The 21,950-nt window shown below is 29.8% G+C and overlaps 2 protein-coding genes across 3 annotated transcripts; one reads left to right on the top strand and one right to left on the bottom strand.

Moving 5' to 3' along the window:
- On the bottom strand, positions 470-2,754 carry LOC109350193 (HMG1/2-like protein). 2 transcript variants are annotated; one of them, XR_002108086.1, is made up of 8 exons: positions 2,632-2,754; positions 1,872-1,973; positions 1,692-1,749; positions 1,540-1,584; positions 1,033-1,113; positions 867-941; positions 615-793; positions 475-582 (listed from the first exon to the last, which is right to left on the bottom strand). XR_002108086.1 is itself a non-coding variant. In XM_019591360.1 (7 exons), the coding sequence occupies exons 1-7, from the start codon at positions 2,670-2,672 to the stop codon at positions 773-775; spliced, it is 423 nt and encodes a 140-aa protein (XP_019446905.1). In that variant the 5' UTR covers positions 2,673-2,754; the 3' UTR covers positions 470-772. The 2 variants fall into 2 exon arrangements, 1 of the variants encoding a protein (XP_019446905.1); XM_019591360.1 differs by having other exon boundaries at positions 470-793.
- Positions 9,271-14,943, top strand: LOC109350192. Its single transcript, XM_019591359.1, has 7 exons — positions 9,271-9,475; positions 10,273-10,352; positions 12,726-12,796; positions 13,504-13,562; positions 13,658-13,739; positions 13,983-14,032; positions 14,761-14,943. The coding sequence occupies exons 1-7, from the start codon at positions 9,353-9,355 to the stop codon at positions 14,854-14,856; spliced, it is 561 nt and encodes a 186-aa protein (XP_019446904.1). The 5' UTR covers positions 9,271-9,352; the 3' UTR covers positions 14,857-14,943.

Here is a 21,950-nt window from a genome sequence, read left to right as displayed (position 1 = left end):
CTCCTGAAAATGAATGGAACCTCTTAATTGGGTTTTTCAGCAATCATGTGAAAATGAGAAACAATACAAAGATTTTCAGTCAAGTCAAAATATGAGATCAGAAATATCATTTTCACTTGTAGTAATAGAGCTATGAATATTTACCATCCTCAATCAAATACAGACACAATTATGTAAAACCAATGGAGATTGACAATTTAACAACTTAAGAATATCAATACAAGCCTATAATATTGTTTGGACAAGACAAACTTTTCATATTTGGAAGAAACAAGATTCATATTGGCATGAATCTCACTAGCAAAGGCTCAGCTTACCAGAATCATGATTTCAAGCTAATTAAATTAAAAGTAAAGACCAAAAGGTCAAGGATTCGGTTCCTGAGAACAACACTAATTGGGAGAGGTAGTTATGCATCCTAAAATGGATTTAGTTCCTTACCCATACAGTGAGAAAATACTCTTGATAGTATAGTCAACAAAAAAACTGGTATTTTGACAACAAAAGAAACTTGAGAATAAAGAGGCTATAAACAGAATAAAACATGTAGCAAAATCATTCAGTATTTGAAGATATAAATAACTGAGTATAGGATTGTGATAGTGAACCCTAACCACAATTGTGCACTAATCTAAACATAGAGAATGCAAAATAAAGAATTCAGAAACTATCAGAAGTAATTGTTGATTTGGAAGCATACTATGAAACCTTAACCAAAACTATGCAATATCATCTTTCTCCACTGCCACTTAAACTTCTTGTATCAGCAACTTCACTCATCATCATCATCTTCCTACAGAATAAAAACAATACAGTATGAGACACAAATCAATTATATAAGAACCTAATTATTGAATAAAATGTACCTCGTCATCTTCATCATCATGCACTTCAGACTTAGACTTATCAGACTCATCTTCCTCTGAAGCATTATTGCCCTCCTAATACACCAAAAAAATGTTCATTCACTTAACATAGTACAAAAAAATGAAAGCAATGAAAATGTCACATTTGTTAAAAATTGATTGTTACCAATTTCCTATTGTAGGCCTCAATAGTCCTTCCATACTCCTCTTTCTTCTTCTCAGCCCTGGCAACATAGGGAGCTTTCTCCTGAAAAGTAAAGTTTGGGGGAAAATTAGACCATAAATATATAGCTCTATCAAATTCCTAAGAGAAAAGAATGTTATACTACTGACAGTATAAGAGTTTTTTACATTGTCATGTGTATTTAAACTATCATTGACTTTTAAATATAAATAAAACAAATGAACGATGAATGACATACTGTCTATGTATACTAATGCATCAATATTGCACTCAATTACTAATGACATAAATAATCCCAATGTTCAAGATAGTACCAAAACCAATCACCAATTATCAAATTGTTGATTGCAACAACAATCAAACCTTAATCACACTGGATAGGGTCGGTCTATCTTTAAAATGGTCGCTCAGTGCATGAGATTCTCATCTAATAAGGTAAATGTATACGACATTAATCTCGCAAAAAATAGAGTGAAGTATAATACTCACAGCATCAGACATTGACTTCCATTTGCTACCACCAGCTTTACTGACCTAATTGATGTTTTACATATAAAACAGGAATAAGAACTATTTTATAAAAAAATAAATAAAGCATTGAATATTTTTCACACAAGAAATATGAACAGAAATTCAATTACATTAGCTACAGATTTGTTTTCTGGAAAATCTTTCTTGTACTGTTCTCTGAATTCAGACCTGAAACAATCACAAATTGAATAATCATTTCAAATAAATATAAATCAATAATCAAAATTTAAAAAAAACATAAAATTTGGAAGAAAACAAAATTAAATAAATAAATAAATAAAAAATGGTACATGAAAACAAAGAAAGCACTAGGAGGCCTCTTTGGTTTGTTAGGATCCTTAGCAGCTTTCTTCGATTTCTTATTCCCACTTCCAGCACCCTTCCTCTTCAACCTAATCAACACATAATAATCAAATCCAAACAATCAGATCTCAAATTCCAATTTCTAGAACATCAAAAATATCATTATTAATTATCTGTGAGTTTCGGCACATAGATAAAGTTGTTTGCCAACATATATATGATAAATTCAAATCCTAGAAATAGCTTCGGTTGTAAGGTTAAGAGTGTCGTCATGCCCTAACAAATTAGAGTCTCGTGAAACGGAAAGAATCTCTCCACTTAAGGTTTGCTTACGAGTAATAGGATAAAGAGAAAGACGTATAAACTATGAAATATATTTATAAAATAACTTTGAAGCCTTATTTTTTTTCATTCATTCTCCTCCAAAACTCAAATCGTAGAAAAAGTTTACTTTACAAGTTATGTTTTGGAGAGGAAATAAAGGAAATAGAATGTTTCAGAGCCATGAGAAAAGTCTTCTTTTTCCTTTGATATCTCAAAACTCAAATCATAAACAGACTTTTACGAAAAAATAAGACTACATAAGTGTATCCTCCCGAGACGGACTCAACAAGTACTACTAAAGGAATCAAAACTATTATATATCTACCCTCCTTAGACGACTTATCGGGTACCGGATATGGGTACGATTAAGTAAAAGTCTCGTGCACCGAGTTAGTCGGCCTTTTAATTAATAACAATACTCACTTGTTATCAGCAGGTTTGGAATCAGCTTTGACCTTCGGCATGACGACAGAGTCAGAGTTATGAGAGAAATATTTTCTGAGTGACGAAACCAAAACCCGAATTTGATTTGTACGAAAAGGGTTAGTGAGTGAAGAATAAGAAGGGTTTGAGAAAAAGGGTATTTAAGAGAAAACACATTATTAAAAATTTGAGTTTTGGGTTTTTACGCGGGATTTTTAATATGTTTTGCCACGTCATCGATCTGTGTGTTTAGGATCAGATGCGATATAGTTTATGCGTGTGAGTGATTTAGTGAATGACTATTTTGGTGCTAGGTTTTTTGTGATATTACGAAAATGCCATGAGGCCATTGCCAACTCACACTGCGCAACATGGTTTTGAGATATTTTGTGTATCTCAAGGGTAAGTTCGTCAAATTGCTTTTCCACATTTAATGATTTCTTTAACTTTTTAATTTTGTTACAAAAATATCTATTTTGTTTCTTTGGGATTTATCATTTTGTTTAACCTATTGTCTTATGTGCCTTTATTGCATTAAATATGGTGTGACTATGAGTTTATTATTAAAATTTCAATAATTATCTTGAAATTAAATTACACTGACACCCCTTGAGTTTTAGTGAAATTACACAAATCAGCTTCCGCTTTTCTACACCTACACAAATCTCTTCTAATTTTTATAATTTCATTACACTGATCATCCCTGCATAAGAAATAAGTGTAATATTTTAAACAAAAAATATGATAAATGCAATTAAGTTAAATAAAAAATGATATATTGTGTAGACAAGTCTAAATAATATACAAAATCAATGTATCTTTATTATTTTTGGTTACAAAATGCATCAACAATTCTAAAGAAATATTGTTTAAATCGTTCTTATAATATAGTGTAACGAACCAAAAATAATAAAGAAATATTGAATCATATATTATTTGGACTTGTCTCCACAATATATCATGTTTTGTTTAAATTAATTACGTTTATAACATTTTTTGTTTAAAATATTGCACTTATTTTTTATGCATGGGTGGTCAGTATAATGAAAGTATAAAAATTAGGGGAGGTTTGTGTAGGTGTAAAGAAGTAATGAGTAATTTGTGTAATTTCACTAAATCTCAGGGAATGTCAGTGTAATTTACTCTTATCTTAATATATATTATATGAACAGCGTATGCAATATTCATTTTTGTTCAATAATTAGTTATATTTTTAAATAATTGTTTCTATTACAATAACTAAACTTTGTTAAAAGTGGTCTCAGAGGCTCCGCGATATGGAAAGACTTAAACTATAGATAAAATGATATTTTTGGCCTATAGTTTTTTGTGTGTGATTTTTATACTTCAATTTACATGAATATGTAAAAATAGCCATTCAATTAACTTTCTATCCAAATGTTTCCTACGTGGTAGATATTGCCTAATATTACATTACATATGTAATAAAAATCATTAGGATTGTATTTCTCTACTCAGCCTTTCAATGTTCGAATTATTTAGTTTGCAAAAACTATCATACTTTATTTCTTTAACATCACTTTTATCTAATATTATTAATGCACAAATGAGAAGATCAACAACTCATTCTCCTAACCACCAATTATTTGAATGATTAACAAAATGAATTGTAATAAACTTGAATGTTATCTTGACTAATCAATTTATCTTTATTCCGAGAAATTACACCCAATAGATATATATTATATTTTAGACTCAAACGTATGATTTCCAATAACACGTTACAATCTAAAATCATGCTTAGGTGACCAAACATTAAGAATAACAATAAACCATAGAAATCATTGCATAAACATAAATATATTAAAATGAATGAAAATAGATGCATCAAAGTGAATAATTACTTCTAATCTCAATAAGAGAGGGGTTAGTTATTCATTTCCATAATAATCAATGAAATGGAGAACATAATATAAAAATCTTTCATGCAAGAACACCAATTTAAACTACACAAAGTTAAAATACTTTCATTCTTTAAGTATCTCCAATGGATGGCAAAAGCCCTAAAACTATAAGACTATCTTATCATAGGTAACGTGTGATGTTGAGACATGAAGCTCTAGTGTTGTGTTTTTTGGTCTATCCACTAGTATGTGTGTGGTGGGATAAACACTACTCATGTCATCCACTTTTTTGGAATGTTTGTAGAGAGTTTATATTAGCGTGTTGACAAGCACTGCTGTACTTGTCAATACGTTTTTCCATCGTTTGTAACGTGTAGTATGTATGCTATAAATGTCAAATATAGTATTTTGTATCAAATATTTGTAATATGTGGTTGAGTTTATTCGATTGTTGTAATGTCTAATTTTTTAAAATTGAACATTTAAATAATTGAGTGACTCGTAATTATTTTTGTAGGTGAAGCGTATGATTATGGTGAAATCATTTAAATAAATTTATCATGTTTTGAATGTAATACATAAAATCGTCATGAAATGTTTGTCAACTGTATTCTTATTTTTTAAACTGTCATGTTTTATTGTCTTCACATAATGTTCTTACGTGAAGGTAGTAATAAGTCAAGGTGTATTGCCACAACCTCTTGAATAATGCCTTTGGATATTGCCATGATATAGAACATGACAGTTTTTTAACCTTTGAAAACCTTTTTATATAACTACCCATTGTTATGATACAAAAGATGCAACTTTTTAACTTCTTTCATGGTTGTATTTCACAGTCCAACCATGAGCCACTTTTGGAAATATTTTAACATAACAGTCAACTTGCACAAAACAAAAAACCACACATAGTCATCTTAAATAAAATACATGATAATCTTGTATATGAGTTGATCCAATACACAATTGTACATGATAATCTTGAAACCAGAAATGAATCAAAGTATACTTATATGACCTCAGATTTAGCAGCTAGGACTTCTTCAAACTGTTTTATAAGTTTTGGAGGTGAAATATTGTCAATCTCAACTCCAAGTATAGCAGTCGGAATATCAACATCTGGAAATAAGACCAATAAATTCAGTATTAAAAAATTACATGCGAATGAGTTTGTACAAAAGAAGTTACCAATAAAATGGAAATATTGCAGATTTTTGCTCATCTTGACAAAAATGTCATAAATGATCCAGAAACTTTTAGAACGTCCATAAAGTGGGGATTTTCATGGTTCAGGCAAGGTGTTTGTTGTCTAATAAAAAATATTTACCAAAAACTACTCATGTCTTCCAATTTAACAATAAACATGTGCTTTGTTTTCATATATTTCTATACAAAAACAACTTTCTACCAAAAAGTTAATCCAAGCATGTAATAAACCTAATGATTATGTTAACTATATAATATGATAATTTGGTAATAATACTAAGCATCCTACAAGCAAACATGTTTTAGTTATATTTTGAATTGAACACAAAACCGCATGTAAAGTGTAGCATTGAAAATAAATTACCTGCAAAAATCATGGTAATATAATAACATGGATTAAGTATCACAAATGTTTGTAATATGACATGCTTACAACATGCATTAAAAATGTTTAGATTCATGTATTAAAAATGCATATGATAATCAACAATATTGTCAATAAATCAACTTGATAACTAAAACATGTAAGATAAGTCCAAAGAGTGAAAATGTTAACAACTAATAAGTAATCCATTCTTTACCTTAAAATAATAATATTATATATCATATATTTTATGTTATTTTAAGAAATAAAACTAATTCTGAAATTCTACATTCATTTTTTGGAAGAAGACGTGGGGGAACATAGTATTTTAGTATTTCTTAAATAAGAATTTTTTTGCAAGTTACCATGCTAAATTCATTTTTTAGAAGAGGATCATGGTGAAAGAGACATTAAGTCGAATACATGAGGGACGTTTTTAGAATCAACCAAATTCACTTAAATAACTAAGAATCAAACACCAATTTAAAATGAGAAATAGTAATATAATTCAAACACGTAATATAACATACAAACAATAGAAACAAGAGATTGAAGCAAAAAGTAATATAGTGTGAAGTTTAATTTATTACCATAGAAATTTGATTGTATACTAAAGTTAAATTTTCTTTTCAACTACCTATCATTAGTGGTTGAAATCTAGAGAACCATGAGTTGAGACAATAGGTCGGTTAATGTTGAATTATTTGTTCTATGAACCCATAGAATATGATAAACAAATGATTCATAGATGCATACAACAATGCAATTCACTTTGGCATTTCATCGAATAGAATGTAAGCGAAGATAGGTGAAGAAGAAAAACATGATAACAATATTTAGGCATAAAACTTAAGAGAAGATGAGTAAATTACAATCTTAAGTGCATACCTTACATTTCTACATACCATACCATCCAGATTATGGAGGGAACTTCTGTTGATGTCACATTCTCTACACATCATCCAGATTGTCTATAAAATGTAAAATTGCATTATATCCACGTTCTACCTTCAAAATGGAAAATGAGAATGTGAAAGGGGAAAGTAGTGAATGAGAGGGGTTGAAGAACTGGTAGTTGAGAAAAGTTAGAAATTATAAAGGACAATGAAAATTACTTTATGATAGTTATTTTAAGTTTTTGCTTTATATATTAGTATAGAGTATAGATATAGATATAGTTTATTTCATATATCTTTGTAAAAGATAGTTCAAATTTGTTGTTGATGATTATAACTATTATATTACTTCTACTTTGACCATGACTTTAATTATAGCTATCTTCTTACTTCTATTTTGACAATGACTTTTATTACCCCATATTAGAGACATGTTATTTATTTTGATATCTATGTGTATGTATATATGTATTTTTTTTGTACTATAAAAATATTTAATCTCTTGAGTAAGTTATTAATCCCTTTCGGGGGTGATTGTCTCATTCAACAAATGTCATTTACAAGATTCGAACTTTTGAATTTTTTTGTCATCTTATATTACTAGACCAACACCTTATTGATTATGTGAATAAAATTATGTGAATAAAATACATTCTCATACCAGAAGATAAGTTATCTCCCCCGGCTGATAAAATCATGACATGTGTCATGATTCTATTGGTTGGAGGAAATAACTTATATCCTGGTGTGATAATATACTTTATTCTCATTGATTATATATATATATATGCATATACAACAACCAACACTTTGTTGGTTATATATAGATTTATGCATATACTTAAGATTACCTTTTATGAGTGCTATTGTGATTTTGTTTGTTTTCAAAACTTGTATATGCTGTAAAAATATTTCTAAAAACTAAAAAAATATGACACGTGTCATAATTCTATTAGTTGAAGGAGATAACTTATCTCCTAGTGTAATAATATACTTTATTCTCATTGATTATATATATATATATATATATATATATATATGCATATACAACAACCAACACTTTGTTAGTTATATATAGATATATGATTATATATATTGTGTTTTTGTTTGTTTTCAAAACTTGTATATGCTCATTTACTAAAGAATTTTTGAAAAGATATTTATATCTATATTTCTATACTATTAATAAAGCTAAAACAAGTAATAATTATTATGCATGGTATAATTTTTAAATTCCATTTTTATCCTTTTTAACCTCTCTCCTTAATAAATGGAAACTTCCACATTTTGCTTTCATTTTTTCATTAATACATTATTACTCATCCACACATTCTTTTTTATTTTCTCTCTTTCTCAACTAAAAAAATAAAACAATAATGATTATTAGATGCCTGAGAAATTTATAAAAGTTATGTGTATATCATATCAATTATTACATATTATATTCTTAAATTTACGTATTCTATTGAATTTATATGTTTCATTTTTTATACTTATTATACACTTATATCAAAAAAAAAAATAAGAATGTAGGTATTTATAAAAGAAATATGCTCAAATTTCCATTAATCTGGCAAATGATCAAAATAACAAACCAGCATTCATTTTATTTTCAGTCAGTAAATGATCATGAGAACCACTATTACATTGTCATCACTAATTAATGTCATCATTTCCCAATGAACAGTGAACATTCAACATGATAACAGCTTATTTTTTGAGTTTTTTCTTATCATTCTCTTTATCCAAGGTCGTTCTATGCTCTTTAATAATATTCTTTTTTTTACTATATCAAGTGTGTATTTTTACTTTTTTTTTAAGTATGTAACTAATCTATTTTATGATTTGTGACTGTCCCTTACAACAAATGTCACTCCAAAAAATCGAACTTCCGACTTTGGGATCCAATGAGGCCTTACACCATTAGATCAACGCTTTGTTGGATAATAACATTCTTATTCGCATAACTGAAACCCATTTCAAATTTTGAAAATAAAGTATCTTCTTACATGAGGCGATAACTTATCTCCTTGAATTCTTTTGGTGTTTGACATCTGTCTTATTTCTCTTTCTTCAATAAGTTTTCATTTTAAAATATATTATAAAAATAAAAAATAAAACATATGTCAAACACTTAATAAATTTAAGAAGATAAGTTATCTCATGATACGACGACATACTTTATTCTCCCGATTTCTACTTGAGTCAAGGATATGTTATGTTATTATAATAAAATATATATTAAAAATTATTACCTAAGTTGGGCCGGGTAAGATAACTGATTCAAGAACAGTAACTATTATAAGCCCAACCCAGAAAAGAAGAATAGAATAGAATAGAACATAATAGAAGTGTGTGAAAGGTAATTGAATAACAATCGAATCGAGAAAATGGGAATGGTGAACGAAGAAATCGAACATTATCATCATCAATCCTCATTAGCAGCTCCTCTTATATTTCTCATCGTTCTCTCTTTTCAATTTGCATCACATTGGATCGATCACTTCAAGAAGGTTCTCTTTTCTTTTCTAACCATTGCATTTTCGCTTTTTTTGTTGAATTTGTAAGAGGATTTTGGAAAACATTATGTTTTCTATGCATACCTATTTCTAATTTTATGTCATGCTCTGTTTTAGAATTTTTGATATGAATACTAGAGCAACAATAAGGTTGTTTGCTTAGTGAATTATTGTTTCGGCATAATGATAAGGTTGTTTGCTTAGTGAATTATTGTTTTGGCATAATGATAAGGTTGTTTGCTCAGTGAATTATTGTTTCGGCATAATGATAAGGTTGTTTGCTTAATGAATTATTGTTTCGGCATAATGATAAGGTTGTTTGCTTAGTGAATTATTGTTTCGGCCATAATGATAAGGTTGTTTGCTTAGTGACGCGAAGATTATTGTTTCGGCACAGTGACAAGGTTGTTTGCCTAGTGACCTGGAGGTCATTAGTTGTTCAAATACCTGAAACAATCTATTAGTTTGCGAGATTAAGGCTGCATACATCTGTCTCTCTTAGACACCAGTCACTCACACCACTAAGTGGGAGTTTCGGGCATTGGGTGCCGTATGTATTAATCTTATGACAGTGATGTTAAGTGCCATTAATTGGATATCCATAAGGAGTGTGGACTTATCAATATACAGAGTTGATAGTTGATACTTTGCATAATGCTGTACTTTTTGTGTATCATAATGTTTTGATGTGGTTATAACCTTTTCTGGAGTTTTGTAAATTGCATTCTTTAACAGATTGATTTTTTTTTATTGTGATATTCATTTCTTTTATTCGTATGGTTTTGCTACAGAGTGGATCTGACAACGAAAAGGAAACTCAGCTGCGTGGTGAAATAAAACAACTTCTGAAGGAGGCAAGCTCGCTGACGCAGTAAGTAACTCGTGCTCTAACCACTGGCCTCGTCCAGTGAGAAGAGATGGGCCTTTCCTTGAATTTGAATATCAATTGGTTATGACATTTTATTGTTGTTTGTGTTAAAACCTTATTCTTTGAAAGTTGGAACAGTCCATATCCTTCCACTTTGTTTTTAGCAAATGTTGTTCCTTTTTTACTCGCTAATTATAACTGTGCAAACATTTAGTATATCAAATGGTTGAACCTTACCCGACCCCACCCTAAATGAAAAACAATCCCCAAATGTGCTAAAATTTTAATAAAGCGATAATGGATTCAGATTTGTTTGGGTTTTTTTGTATGTTACATTTTACAAGTTGAGAGGATTTAATTCTGATTCAGTGTTGAACTTGAAATGCTGAGACAAAGCTGTGGATGTAGAGCTTCAGTTTAGTAGTAGAAGTGAGATATGCAATTCAACTGCAGCTAGAAGAAGAGAGAATCAGAGTTTGGTTAAGATGAAGGGCAAGGGATAACCAACTATATCAGTTACCAATCTTTTGGATCTTGAGCTTTTTTTATATATTTTAAAGTAGTTAAATTATACAGAACTGGTAGAAGCTCAGTTTGCGGTCATTGGAAATTACAGGGTAAATCTACAGTTTTGTCCATATATCCACGAGGCCCCATGTTACAGATATTTTGGCTGTTAAAGTACATATGAAATAGGAGTATTAAGAACAAAAATATTGAAGTGGATAAGTGACAGTGTGATAGAGAAGTATCTATATGATTGATAAGGAAGATGTTTGGTCTTTTCGCAAACATCAAAGTAACTTTAATTAGCTCGTTTTATTTTTAATCATAAACAATGTAAATTCGAATAACTTTGCATACTTGAAACATGTAGAATAAAGAATCTAATGTCCGAGTGTAAAAGTATGGGAAAATTCAACTAAAGAAATCCAGTGGAGACGAGGAAGACAGAAAAATTGAATGAGTAGAAGTCAATTAAAAAGATGATTGTAAATTGTATGATCAATGGTATAAGTGTTAATATAGCATTGGATGTGACCTAGATAGTCAATTGGGGATGGCAGCCAACCTTAAAAACACTATAACAGGTAGCGGGACAACCGCTACATCTAAGGGAAAATATAAATAATTAATTCCATACACATATCAATAGTTCAACACACAAACTACTAAAATACATCAAATTAAAGACACATTCATAATTAATAATAAGCCTCTAAGGCTTCCATATGACATAAGCATTCATAACATATAATATAACTAAAATAAATGTAAGCTATTAAGGCTTCAATTCAACATAAACAGACCAAACAATATAAGGGTGTTGCATTACAGATTCTAGATATGATAGAAGTTGGTGGCTATGACAGAGTTGTATCTCATAGGATTGAACCACACGATGATATCAAAATTGGGTTCAATCAGTTTCATAAAAGAATCAATAAAGTGATGATGGGGCACACAATTAGGGGCCAAGGAAAAATCCTGCTGAGAAAAGACGAGGTATGTTCATGGGATTGGGAAGCTTAAAAGACTTGCAGGAAGAAGAAATCGAAGAAAGGTCAAGAGCCTAGAAAAGTCAATTGAGTAGAGTAGGCAGGAAATAAGGGGAGGGTTAAATTACCAAAAACTCTAAAAAACCATGTCACATTAAAAAAGGGCAAAAAAGACACCCCTTTTAAATTAGGCACTTAAAGCAAAACGCGGTGCAGGCCGCGGCCCTTGATATGACCCGCAATTTCACTGCTATTTGACCTGCGACAGGCGCAATGATCATCCATGCCGCTTTACACTGTTATGTCGTGGGGAACAGCAGAAACCCTGCTAATGCTCCGCTATCGGTCGCGATTGACTACTAGGATGTGACTACATGATGATAGTGCTTTTGTGAGGAGGAATCTATTTAATTTGATCAGGGAGCCCCAAGTACTTCTGGTCAAGGCATACTTGTTGAATTTGTTTCTCTGTAATATTTTCAATCTTCATGCTTTCATTGTCTAGAAGTTACATATCCTGCTTTAGTTGGAACCTATTATGCAATTCCATATTTTATCTCAAATTTTATTTTCTGTTTATACTTCAGAAAAGATCAGAGAATAAGTTCCATATGCTTTCTGTATCTCATTTTTTATTTTTTTGTTAAACTTGAAGCATCATTTGTTTTAGCTTTTAATTACATTTGTATTGGTTCCTCTATGTTTTAGTGCCCAATTCTTGTTTGCAACTATGGTTTAAGAATAAATACACTGTTTATGGAAAAATCATAGCAGCAAAAGAAAGGACTTAAATTTAAGTTTTATATAAACTTTGAATTCCATGTGTATGTTTGTTGGAGTGGGAAAGAGTACACAACTCACTTCTTTATCCTCTCAGGCCATCAACCTTTGCACAAGCAGCAAAACTGAGAAGACTGGCAGCTGCTAAGGAAAGGGAACTTGCAAAGGGTGAGTTATTTCGTCTTGCAACTTCATTTTACATAATTCACTGCATGTAAATGTGTACTCACTAGTCAGTTACTGACATATTGCTAAGTTACAATTTCGAGTCTGCTTTGAGAGGCATATTTGAGACCATACTTAGATAAAAAGGTTATAGTTCTGATTCTCTGTATGTGCTTGGATTTTGGAATAAAAAATAGTAGCCAAAGATGATAAGGCACTAATGATGTAAGCTGTTCAATAAATAATGCCATCTGGGTTTAGGTGGTAAATATACTCTTTACACCTTAAACTCATTTGTTGTGTTTGGTCCACTGCATCAAAAGATTTAGAGCAATAGATAATGGTATTAAAGAAATGTAAAGGGAGTAGAAGCTCTTTTTAGTAACCAAACTATAACTCAATGAAGGTTAGTGTAATTCCCCAATTCTCAAATAGCCCCAATTACTGAAATATTTGAAAAATCTAAAGAAAAGAATGCTAAAAGCATCCAATTTACATAAAGTTCTCAGCAATATAGATGCAGTTACGTAAGCAGTTATGCTCTATCTGTGCTGAGATCATCGTGTAAGTAGCATTACTCTAGTAGTTTAGTTTCACCGCCTTTCCCTCCACAAACTTAACATTTATCTCCAATTTTCATTTTAATATCCTTTTTTTATTGCGTTCTTATGCTCAAGGGTGGAAGATTTATAGTTTTAACTAATATTCAGGCCAAAATTCACATCACAAGGACACTGCTTTGTATTCAAAAGTTCTGCTCATCTCAAAGGTATTTCTGAATATAACTTACTGTTTTTAAGTTTACTTATTTTCTTTGAGGAGACTGATTAGAATCTAAGATACTCATGTGATTATGCCATGCAGGTTCTAACATATTTAGTTCTGCTTATCTGGTTTTGGAGCGTACCCGTGGCTACCATATCTCAACAACTTGTGCAACCATTTGGTAATGCAATTATGATTATCACTTCAAGTTTACTATGTTACACTGTAATCTCTCACCCATTTGGATAAGATTTGGTAGATGTATCAGCTCTGTATAAAAAAATATGCTTTTTTTACTTGACATTCTTTCCAAATAAAGACCGAGCAGACAAATTTCAAGCTTCATTACCACTTATTAATGGCAAAAAATAAAACCACTAAGATTTAGCTTTGTATTCTGAACTTACTTTACAATATTTTGTAGGGAGGTTGTTATCTTGGAGGACTAGAGGGGTACAAGATAACAATATTATGGTAAGCAGTTGGAGTATCTTTCATTATTATATTTGTATTTTTGTATAAAAGAAAACATACTCAAGGCGAAAGCTCCGTACTTAGGTCCCGATCATTGCATGAGTGAATGTTGACAGTTTCCTGATACATGTTATGACTCAGTTCGACACAAATAGCTCATAAGCTACCTGAAAGGTTATATGCTAGGAGCTGAAACTTGAAAGCTGATAAGTTGATTGCCCTTAAGCTTACAAACCCATAAGCTACCTCTTCAAAATAAACTTTTTTACGAAATACCAACATGTAGCTTATTTTTGGTCAAATAGTACTTGGCTAACTTATAAGCTAAGCTACTTGGTGATGTTACCAATCACACACTATGTGACAAACTCATGCATGTGAGCATTTTTAACAAACTTTGTACTCAGCTATGCCATGCATATTCAATCCACTAGAAGCAATATTTTCCATGGTACATATTAGTAATGTATTCTAGAGGGTACGCCTCGACGCAACAGAAAGGTTGCTACATAGTGCAAAAAGTCACGAGTTCAAATCTTGGAAACAACCTCTCCACTTGCAAGGTAAGACTGTGTACATCTATTCTCCCCAGACCCTACTAAGTGGGAGCCTCGTGCATTGGACTATACTATCAGATTAATTTTTATCACTTAGCTATCAGTTTTTAAGTTTGGGAAACATAAGTTGATTTCTGAATGTTGTTTCTAATTGTTGTTATATCATTGCAGGTTGGGATAATACCTTGGCTAATAGTTTCTAGCAGAGTTAGCAGATTTGTTTGTAAACTCAAACCTATAGAAAATATAGCAAATAGATTCTCTTAATCTTCATCTAGGCAAGCAAGCTCATTGGATTAATATCATGGATTTTAAATTAAATGAAAAAAAACAATGTTTATTAGATTTGTACACCATGAATTTTGTTCTTCTGGATGATGAGATGTAATGTAAGTATTTCTTTTTTTTAGAGGAGAGACCACGTATGAAATCCTTATTTTTATATGATAAAGATGACCCATTTTTTTGCTTTTTATGTGTATTTTGGTACTTATTAACATCAGCTTATGCTTATAGCAAAGCAAAGAGTGCACTACAAAGAATTGAGTTGTGGATCAATTATTGGTGCTTATGAAATAAATAGATGAAAAGAAGATAAAATTATTTGTTAATGAGGTTTGGTTGATTGTGCTTACGTTTCCGAGTGACTATTTATATATTATGAAAATTATGATTATAAGCTCTAATACATCTATCATGGGCCCAAGACCCATACAATGCTTGTAGTTGATATTAGTGTTGTAAGAATCGGACTAGATGGTCCGACTGGACTTGAAAACGACTTTGTATTACAGTCTTAACCGAATGAGAGTTGGACTGCTTTGAACCGGGGAAATTCCAGTCCGACTGTATTAAACTGAATTAACTTGGGAAGTTAACTGGACGGTTCACTTAAAAATTAAAAAAAATGGAACATTGCGCTAATATTTTGTTTTACTACCATATAAGAAAAGATGAAGATATTATTACTTCAATATAATTATACATAATTATTAATTATATGAAGTTTCACATTTATATATAACTATATATTTATAGATAAAAATCATTAATTATATATGGACCACCTGATCAGGCCGACGGTTTAACCATTTAAACCGGTTAACCAAATACGGGACCTCTACGGTTTGACGTTCAGCTCGGATTTCACAACATTGGTTGATATAAATGATAATAAAGATTATATATGGTCAACGTATCATTTGTTATTCATTTATATTTATAATGCATAAATATTCAACTATAAATATTTTTAAAGCTTAGAGACCCAACTACAAGTTTTAAAATTTGAGGGACCTATTTGAAAATTTGTACAAAATTTAAGGACTTCTGAAATAATTTAACTAGAAAACATTTGTCTTTAAGAGTAAGCTCATTCAGCAGAGCTGTGAGATATGTTTTGCAAGCGTTCAATCCTAGCCAAACACACTCTATTGCACCACCCTTAGAAAAAAAATCCTCTTAGAAAATAATTAACCAAAAGAAATGAATCAACAAATGCTATCTTCTTTTTGTTGAAGTTATAGGGTTGGGGTATAGAAGGTGAAAAATAAACAATCAAAAGAGTAAATTGTATTGATAATATTGTGAGTGATGCGATGATATTGTGAGTGGTGCGATGATATTGTGAGTGATGCGATGATATTGTGATTATTTTGATACAAAAGACATAACATTAATCCCTACTTATACTAGTACTAGACTCCTAATTAGATAAAAAAAAAGTAACTCAATCATAAGAGATCTTATAATATACCCTAATAAACCTAAGATACAGTAATGTTATTCTCTCTATATTCAAATATCTTCTAGATATTTTCTGTAAGATAAATTAAGAAATTCTAAGATACTTCTATATGTTCTAATATTCCCCCTTAAGCTAAAGCTTATTACAAATAATCCTTTTAAAAATTAAAGTAACCATTATAATTTCATGAACTCTACCAAACACAACTTCAAGTGGCTGCAAATGATGAGCTTTCCAATATGCAGGCAAAACAAATTAAAGAAGATGAATTGATCAACAATCAATGATGAGTTTTGTAAGCTCTAAGATTTTTTTTTTGAAGGAGATGAATTGATCAACGATGAATTGATTAACGATCAATAATGAACTTTGCAAGCTTTAGAACAAAGAAATTGAAGAAAATAAAGACAATAATGCTTAACTATCTATGAGAGAAACTATCTTCAAGCTTAACCACCATGGACAAAAGCAAACCATGCTTAATAATCAATAACAAAAACTATATTCAAGCTTAACTATCATGCATAGAAGTTGATTAGTAAGAATGAATTGAATTGAAAGAGAAAGCGAATAAAGAACATTTTATGCCAACAAGAGAGAAATGATGAATAAGATTGAATTGAATGAGGGTGGATACAACATACAACAACAAACAATAAGGACCAATTTTGAGAATTAATCATCAATAAGGAAGAACTATAGAACACCATCATCTAGAAACCACCATCATTTAACTGAGACGACATCAAGAGTGACGAAAATAACTTTGACCAATACAATAACACAAACAATAACCATTACTAGACTATGATAGATCTAAACCACATAGGATGTGAAGCACTTCAACACTTTTATATTCAATAATCCCTCCAGATGACGCATACATATCGTATGCATATAATTTGGAAGGAAGATAAAATAGTAGCGGAAAAAACAATCCCTAAAAGTGGGATCACAACAACTATGAATCAACTTGGAAAGAAGACGATAACTGAAAAACTAACCGGAAAAAAGGATCACGAGCCTAGACCTCTCTCAAGGCGGATACCATGTCTGCTATACCATGTTGAAGCTATATGGTGAGGTATAGAAGGAGAAAAACGAATGATCAAAATAGTAAATTGTATTGATAATATTGTGAATGGTGTTATGTTATTGTGATTATTTTGATACAAAAGACACACCATTAACTTCTACTTGTACTAGTAATAGACTCCTAATTAGATAAGAAAACAAATCATAAAATAAAGTTCGATTCTTGAGAACGACAATTGTTGGGAGAGAAAATACCCTTATTAGTACCAAAAAAATCTAAGATATAATAATGATACTTTATTCATATCCAAATATCTTATAAATATTTCTATTAGATAAGTTAATAAATTCTAAGACACTTCTATATATTCTAATACTTTTGCAATAATTATAATTACCTTTTCCTCTAGTTGAAGAATCCCTCATTTACAAAGCTATAGAAGTTACAACGATAAAATATCATATAAAGGTTAAATCTACATTAATTAATACAAAACATACTACGCCAAAATAACAAAACAACGATGCTTAAAATTGTTATTTAAAAGTGCTTTTCGGGTCTATCTATATGAACACAATAGAATAGAGTTAGATTTAACAGCATTTTTGAAGCACCGTAGAAAGTAAATATTTAACCATACTCACTGAAGCAAACACGGTTAAATGTCTACTTTTTTAACAAGGCAAAATCTCTCTCAGACGTTATGTCAAACACATAACAAGGACAGAACGACATAGTTCAGATTCAAATAATAAGAATCAAATCAAAATTTACATAGAAAATATGGATGAAAAATAATAGCCAAATACAAGAAATACATACAGAGATTGCAAGTTTGGTAAATCACCAACAAATCCACCTAGATTCAACCATGACATTTCCTATTATAAAATAAAAAGTTAAAGTACATGTAATTGCAAGCAACACGAGTGAATCAAAGAGAAATAAATGAGGCAAAATAAGATAATGATCCACCTTATACACTCGAAGAGAGAAACCGAAAACTAATAACTTTCATGAAGAGAGAAACTAAGAGAAGAAGAAGAGAAAGAGAAATATAATATTGAATGATACGTGCATTGTTGTGTGTGAGATTTTGTTTTTAAATCTGCAAAGATTCGTGCTCACTAAAGCAAAGACTCTTAAATGCGCCGTTAAATGCGTGACTTTTAACATCGCTCATTATAATGAAAGCTCTTAATATGTCACCTTAACAACACTCATTTAAACAAGTGTTGTTGAATAGATTCAAATCAACAACACCTGCTTAAAAGAATACTCTTGAATATCAAAATTCTTTAAAATTATTTAATTGTCATATTATGTTCAACTTTTGAGAATGAAATAACAAATAACATAATTTACTTATCAAATATGAGTTTTTGTTGTGCCAAATTACCCACCTTAATATATTATTTTAGTAATATTAGTTGATGATATAGATTATGTTTTTTGAAGTAATAATTTATTGCCTTTTTGGTATATGACAAAATTGTGTTATATTTGAAAAACTAGCATATGAGTTTCTATTAACAATCTAGATTATTTTCGTGTAATATTTACTTCAGTTGTATTTTTTCAAAATAAAATTAAATAATTTCATAAATACATATTATGTAATAACTAAAACAAGCGTTGTTTGAATGTATGACTTAACAACGCTCAGTAAAACAAGTGATATTAAATGTGTGTCTTTTAACCACATTGTTGATATGTCACCTTTAACAACATTCATTTAAGCAAACATTATTGAATAGAGTCAAATCAATAATGTTTGCTGAAAAAAGTGTTGTTCAATGTCTTAGGCAAACATACAACGACGCTCGTTGAAGCAAGCATTGTTGAAGCTATATCCGCCTATCAAATTTAATAGCGGTTGATTATCTTCCTTATTGTATTTAATAGAGTTGTACTAAGAAGTGTTGTTAAATGCGGATTCTATTATAGTAACATTTTACTATCAATTTTTATTTACCATTCTTATTAAATCTATTTATTTATCATTAATTGATTTTTGCACTTATCATGGCCAGGAACTCATGATAGGGCTCACAACTCTATAAAAAGAGTTATTTGTTATATAGTTTTTCACAACTTCTTTTTTGAAAGAAAAAATAATTCCATTTTTACCATTAGGGAAATTATAATTAGCTTTAGTACATTGTTATTATAATTTATTTACGTGGACCAATATTATTTTTAGAGTAATTATTATCATAAAAAATCAAAATATTTTATGAGTTTAACACTATAGATAAAAATAAAGAATTCCAAAGAGATATCTCGAAATTCATGTTGCTCATCTTTTCCTTTATTTATCATTTTTCATTATTTCCATTCAAACATAGTCACAAGTAGAGTTGTCAAAACGAGCGGGCCGGGCCGAGACGGCCCACCAAAGCCCAAAACTTTATAGGGCTTGAGTATCATTTTAGGTACTTTTTGTGAACCTGAGCTTTTTAGCCCGGTCCGGCCGGACTATTTTAAATCCGGGCTCGGGCTGGGCTTACCCGGACAGGTTCGAGCTACCTGCTTTATTTATTTGTTTTAATCTTTTTTGGGACTTTTGGCTTGGTAATAAGCACTAAATGAAAATTTACAAAACAACCTATAATAAAAAATAGATAATAAGTATTATGTTATTGTGTATTCAATTATATTTAACTTTTACCACAAAAACATAATAAAGAAAATAACGTTTACAACAAACTAAAATCAACATAAATTGTTTATCATAGAGAACTTCACACAACCAAAATTTAATATAATAGTTTACAATGAAAGTGTTGACAAATAACATACAAAAGATAATATTTTGATAGTATCCAAATGTTTATATTTTAAAGTGAAGTTAAAAATTATATTGTGTTAGAGAGTGAGAGTCCAATAAAAATAAGAAATTTAACAAAAGAGTTATGTTAAAAATCATACACGTGAACTTAATATCACGTTTTAACTCAAACACAAGGCATTAGATCTATAAGTTTGGTTGCATTTGTCATAACAAATATGTTAAAAAAGTTATATGTTAATATCAAATGATACATATTTTTCTAAATAGATTAAATATGTTAAAATTTTAAAAAAAAATATTTTTTAATTTATGCGGGCCAGTCCGCCACAACCCGCAACCTGCTAAGGGTAGATTTGAGCTAAAAGTTTATATACATAAATTGTATCAGGACTTTTTAGCCCAATCCAGTTTAGTCCAAACCCGATGTAGGCTAGCCCGAACCCGTCTGGGTAGCTCGTTTTGACACCTCTTGTCACAAGTTATGTTTATGTCATATGCTTGTACACATTTTCTTTTTATTTATTTGATTTATTTCCTCATATAAATAATTAATAAACACTTTATTAATTTTTATTTTAAAAAAATGATAATAACTATTGCTTGTAAAATAAATAGTAATTAATTAAATAATATTCCTTTTTACAAATAATATTAAATAATAAAAATAATAAAATTATTTTTCACTACCAAAAGAATTAATGCAAATATATCTTCTTATACAATACTTCATTATCACTTTCTATCTTTATTAATAAATGAAAAACCTTAAAAAAATAGGTTTTTTTTATCGCAACAAACTTTTTACGAGTATGAAAATCATACCATACCGGTCGTTCAACTAGTACAATCAGTGAAACATCCCTATACTAGTACGATATATTAATTATACAAGGCATTCAATCATACTGGTCAAAAATCAGTTATACTGGTCAATTTTCATTTAAACTGTATCAATCATATTTTGTTTTAACACATTGTGTAAGTAAAATTATTTATCACATTTTTTTTATTTTTTAAAATTAATGTTAGTATAATATATGTGTATAATTAACTTCACCAATATGCGATTTAATTAGTGAATCATTAGTTAAAATATTATATCACCATATTAATACCATGATCAGTTTAATAACCGATACAATATTAGTAACACTGTTTTTTACCTACTTTAATCTAATAATTAAAAAATTAAATAAAAAATATAATAAGGATGAATGTTATGATTATAATTAAAATCCTATATGCTCTCCTTTTAAGTTAGGATATGGTAGTAAGTATGTGATTGTATTTTTTCTCTTGAAATGAGCCAGCAAATTGTGATAAATGATTGATTATCTCTTTAAACCTTATAATTATAAAAAAAAAATTAGGATTTGTTTGTGATTTGAGTTTTGAAGGAAAAAAAAAGGAAAATGGAAGACTTCACAGTCATGTAATACACTTGTGAGATGAATTTGAAGTCTTTATTTTTCTTTCTTTCCTTTAAATCCCAACTCGCAAATCGACTCTTAAGGATTGACAAACAAAAACAATCATTATCGTGTTTTTTCTCCTTAAGTTGAGATTGTTGGATAACAAGGGTTCTAACACACCTAGACGGGGGTGTGGGGTGAATAAGTGATTTGATTTACAATTAAAAATATTCGGTTACAAAAGATATTTGCCAATTTTCACCGATTTTAATCGATTAAAAGATTATTTAATCAATTAGCAGAAAGTTCTAGTTAATCGATTAACCTTAGTCTTAATCGACTAACTTTATAAAAAACTTTTGTTCTTGATAC

The sequence above is a fragment of the Lupinus angustifolius genome, chromosome LG06 (assembly GCF_001865875.1).
Source record: "Lupinus angustifolius cultivar Tanjil chromosome LG06, LupAngTanjil_v1.0, whole genome shotgun sequence".
In the NCBI taxonomy this organism is placed as follows: domain Eukaryota; kingdom Viridiplantae; phylum Streptophyta; class Magnoliopsida; order Fabales; family Fabaceae; genus Lupinus; species Lupinus angustifolius.
This window is presented reverse-complemented; position numbering and strand designations above follow the sequence as displayed.